The 4,322-nt window shown below is 39.1% G+C and overlaps 1 protein-coding gene across 1 annotated transcript in view; it reads right to left on the minus strand.

Annotated features, from left to right (window-relative positions):
* The window catches only part of LOC118332797 (tyrosine-protein kinase SYK-like), a 15,338-nt gene that overhangs the window by 2,722 nt on the left and 8,294 nt on the right, over positions 1-4,322 (minus strand). Inside the window, exons 5-8 of the mRNA XM_035668227.1 lie at positions 3,182-3,237; positions 1,976-2,026; positions 724-808; positions 438-597 (exon numbers count right to left, since the gene is read on the minus strand). Of these exons, the coding sequence (XP_035524120.1) occupies positions 438-597; positions 724-808; positions 1,976-2,026; positions 3,182-3,237 (352 nt within the window). The remainder of the gene's footprint in view (positions 1-437; positions 598-723; positions 809-1,975; positions 2,027-3,181; positions 3,238-4,322) is intronic.

Consider the following 4,322-nt stretch of genomic DNA (forward strand, 5'->3'; position numbering starts at 1 on the left):
AGATATGGTGTCAATTTTTTTTTAATCCAGTGAATGCAATGCGCTTCCGTACTATTTCTCACTTAAAATATTTTTTAGAAACAGTTTATCTGTAATTTGATGTGTGATCACTCGAAACTAAGCGCAGCCAATGACAGCAGCCTAACTTGCAGTAGTCACTGCTGCTGGCTCCAACAAACCAACATGGCCACAACCATGATGCCAAACTCAAAGGTCCAAAACGGTACTCCACAAACCAATGGGGGATGTCACAATGGGTTCATACTTGGTATGGAGGGTATTATTCGGTAGGAAGTTTAAGAAGGGAGATATTTCAAGTGGGTAAAGTATGAAGATGACTGACAATTCATAATGATGGCATCATGACATACTTGGTGCTTAAAGTAGAGGAGTGGTGTTACTTGTATGCAGATGTAATACGATGGGATTTAACATACTTCCTCATCTTGTAGATGCCCTTTATGACTGTGCCAAAGTTCCCAGAGCCCAGTTCTCCATCCTCCAAGAAGAGCTGCTTGCGATCCACTGTGGAACTCCTCAGTTCATCTGGGTCTGCGTATGGACTCTCATATACCTCTGTATCCATTGGCATGGCCTCTGATGGTCACATTAGAGGAAGGTTGTTTAGGTAAGAGAGCATGTATATGTACACTAGCAATAGCAATTTAAAAACAGTATACTTCCTGTTGAAGGTGTACTCACACGTCTTCATTCTAAACTTACCTTTGCCACCTACTAGATTATTGGGCACTCTGGTTTCATAAGGATTGGGATTTTCTGGGATGTGGGTTTGCTGTCCCTGGGCCGTCTATCAATTAATCAGAGACAATGTTTGAGAGAACAGTAGATCAGTGGTTGCGCTGCAATGAGTAACTTAATTCATTACTCTTATGTAGTACTCTTTATATGGAACCGGTATCACAGTGATAGACCTCCCTCGAAATGTTTAGGCTCAATAAAGACGGATTCTTTCAAACATTAGAATTTGATGGGAAGTTCTCCTTATATTCAGAACTCATTCAAAAAGCACTGAAGAGAAAGCAACTTCTAAATGTGAAGTCTACCCATCAGCAAAAGGTTAGTACATTTGTTTTTTAAATCATCAGCAGTCTTTCAGCCAGCAGTCAGTATCACTGTAATACATGGTGTCCAATAAATGACTGTCTATACAAAGGATGTAGAGCAGAAGTTCAAAGTGGGAAGTGGGACCCCCTGCAGGGCTCCAAACAGTTTCAGGAGAGGCACGGTAAATGGAAGTGAATGAATGTAGTTTTGGAAAGTTCTACGTTTTTCCCAGTCTGAAATGGGTCTGTATTGACATCCTGAGCATGGCCGTACCCACCACTGAGGTCACTAGTATGGTACTAAAAATAACTACATTGATGCTTTGATACCCCAAAACCCTGGCTAGCATGTGGACGTCAGTATCTAATAAACCCACATAAACCTTGTGTACAGCAGTGCTGGTGAGGTACACCTAAATGCCTGCATAACTGCGTCTCTGTGTAAACACAAATTATATATTGGGATACATGAGTCATAAGTAAAATTATGCACTAGTTGTGTCTTCCAAATTTGTTCAAAAGAAAAGGACAGATGTGTTGATGCATTATGACATGGTGCTGACATGCACACATAGATGGGGGAGCTACTAAATGGGACACAGCATAAAGCCGCTGGCTGTGGTTCAGAATGTAATTGCAGTGAGTGCCCTCTGGATGGTGTTAGATTGTGATCAAGCATGTGTGATCAAGCAGCTCCAGTTGTCAAACTATCGGCTGTGATCTGGGTTCTGCTAGAGAGATGGAGAATGGATGTGATAAAGCAAAGGTCCAAGAGTGCAATGAAGAGGTGTTTTAGTACAAAGCAATCCACACTGAAGCAAAATCACACATGGGGAAGAGTTAAAAGGGTTGCAGTTGTACACAACTGTGACCAACATGTTTTTGAGGAGGCAGGAGGAGTGGTAGTGCACCTTTTTGATGCCAGTTATGAGTTTGGAGAGAAGTCCACCTGCCGCATTTTGCTGGAAATCAAAATGTTAGAGGTTATCAGAAGGTGACCTGGCGATGTTATAGTCATGCATGTGATCATCATAGAATAAAAAAGATTCCAGGGAAAGGTTAGCTCCAAACAAAGAATTTTAGTTTATCTCTTAGAGCATACACTGAGTCATCTTATTGACTCATTAAACTGCAAACTACAGGAAGCAAAGACACACTTTTTTCATACGGTATACAACATTTCCATTTTACTGTACAGTATGTCAGGATGAAGACACAAACAAAAGGGTTGCTTCACCCAAACTATGAAAAACATATTTTCTTACAACTTTCTATCTACTCTAGTATATCTCTATTTCTGCCTCCATCCCAATTCAGTGCAGGTGAATAATCCTGTGGTACTCACAGTATTGCAAAAATACATACAAAATTCAAAAGCAATATCTCTTCTCAGGAACCTGGTCCCAGTTAATCCACAGAACTCACTGCTAACAGTTTTCATACATGGACTATTTCTTTGGAAGAAAGTAGTTCCACTGGAAACTGCTCTGTGTAGATCCTCAGCATTTGGAAAAAGATGTTACTGCTGAACTCAATTCTTTGAGCACAACAAAAAATGCCATTTATCTCCACTATGGTTTCTTGAAAAAGTTAGTCTGCTATTGCTGCATAATAGCCTACTACTGTGTGTTTAAACGTAGTGAAAATTAACTAGTGATAGTTATCAGACTCCGGACAACAAGGTCAAAGAGGTCAAATAAAGTAATTCCACAAGACTAAAAATGAGTAATTTGCGTGTACATTTTTTGTGGACACAAATAGCCTGCATCAATAGATACCAGAGCAAACAGTCCACATGAGAGAAGGTAAATAGACACATTTGGATCTAACCATAAAAATGTCATTCATTTATCTAGAACATAACATAAACATAGAATAATAACTAAATATATAATTTAAAGCCATTTCTATTGTGATTAACACAATATCTAAAAATTAAGATTATGAATTAGTGGTGGCAAACATTCAAGCAGTATCCTCATTTCCTTTGTCTAATCCTATGAGACATGTAAGTGGGTGGATGACTTACATCCTGGTTTGTTTGTTTTTTGGACACAGGCCATTAAAATATGTAAATGTATAATAACATAACACATACAAACACACATAGCACTTACAAGGGCAGAACTTAATCCGGGATGGTCCCGTGGGAGTGGTGGCCTTCCTATTTGCCCTGTGAATGGGGCATAAGACAGATGTGGATCAGAATATGTTGCCACACTTTTAGTTAGGGGGGCGGCCAGCAATAATCATATTCATCCTATATATAAAAGCAGTGACAATCAAATTTTATAAATTAAATATTAAATGTTTACCATTACTTAGTAAACCAACACAAATAAACATTGTACAGATTGGTCTAGTATGTATGTAGCTATGATTCAGTTTTTTTTTTTCTTTTGTACATCAAAATGTCATAAGTGCACTGTGGGGGGCCAGCCACATGACCTGAGAAATTTACTGATTTAAAATGACTAATAGCTTATGTTGGAGTGAATTTCCTTGCTATGCCAGGACCTGCACATACTTTGGGATTCCAGAAGAAAAAGAGTGAGCTGTCTAGACCCAAATAACAATGAAGTGACCATATTTTTTTCATTCAGAATAGATAAATTGATCTAAGCAAGGCTGAAGGAGGCTAATGTTACAGCTCACATTAATAGCCAAGAGGTAGCTAGCATCAGTGAAGGAGCCCCAACCTCTGGCACCAGAATAGGGGAGCAACGAGACTTTAAAGAGATTGGTAACATATGAAACTATAAGACCTAACGCTTCCATTGGTATCAATCATGTCATGCTAGCTTGTCAGGGAGGAGGATAAATAATGCTCCAAAGTTCGGCTAAATTGTCATGGAAAGTGGTCCCTTGACCTCTGACCTCAAGATATCAGAATAAAAATGGGTACTATAGGTACACGTGTCCCCTTTTACAAATGTAGAAACTAGGAATGACTGCAAAGCTGCAACTCTTGCTGTTTCAATGAGCCCAGTTTATTTCATGTGTGATGACGTTTGTCCCCATAGTAGCCATTTCAGTGTAGTGAGAGTATTTTCTGAATAAAATGAGCTGTAGGATAATCACAGCCGCATGAATTTCTACAAGCACAAACTAGAGAATGAGGATATACAGAGAGCGATGTTTCCTAGATATATTGACACCATTGATTTCTCACCATATTTTAGTTGTAAAAAAACAGTAGGCAAGGCTAAGATTCAAAGGAAGTTGACATGAAAACTAGGCTGCGTTTCATTAGTCGTT

This window comes from Morone saxatilis, unplaced genomic scaffold, assembly GCF_004916995.1.
Source record: "Morone saxatilis isolate NCDOM2014 unplaced genomic scaffold, NCSU_SB_2.0 Contig21, whole genome shotgun sequence".
In the NCBI taxonomy this organism is placed as follows: Eukaryota; Metazoa; Chordata; class Actinopteri; family Moronidae; genus Morone; species Morone saxatilis.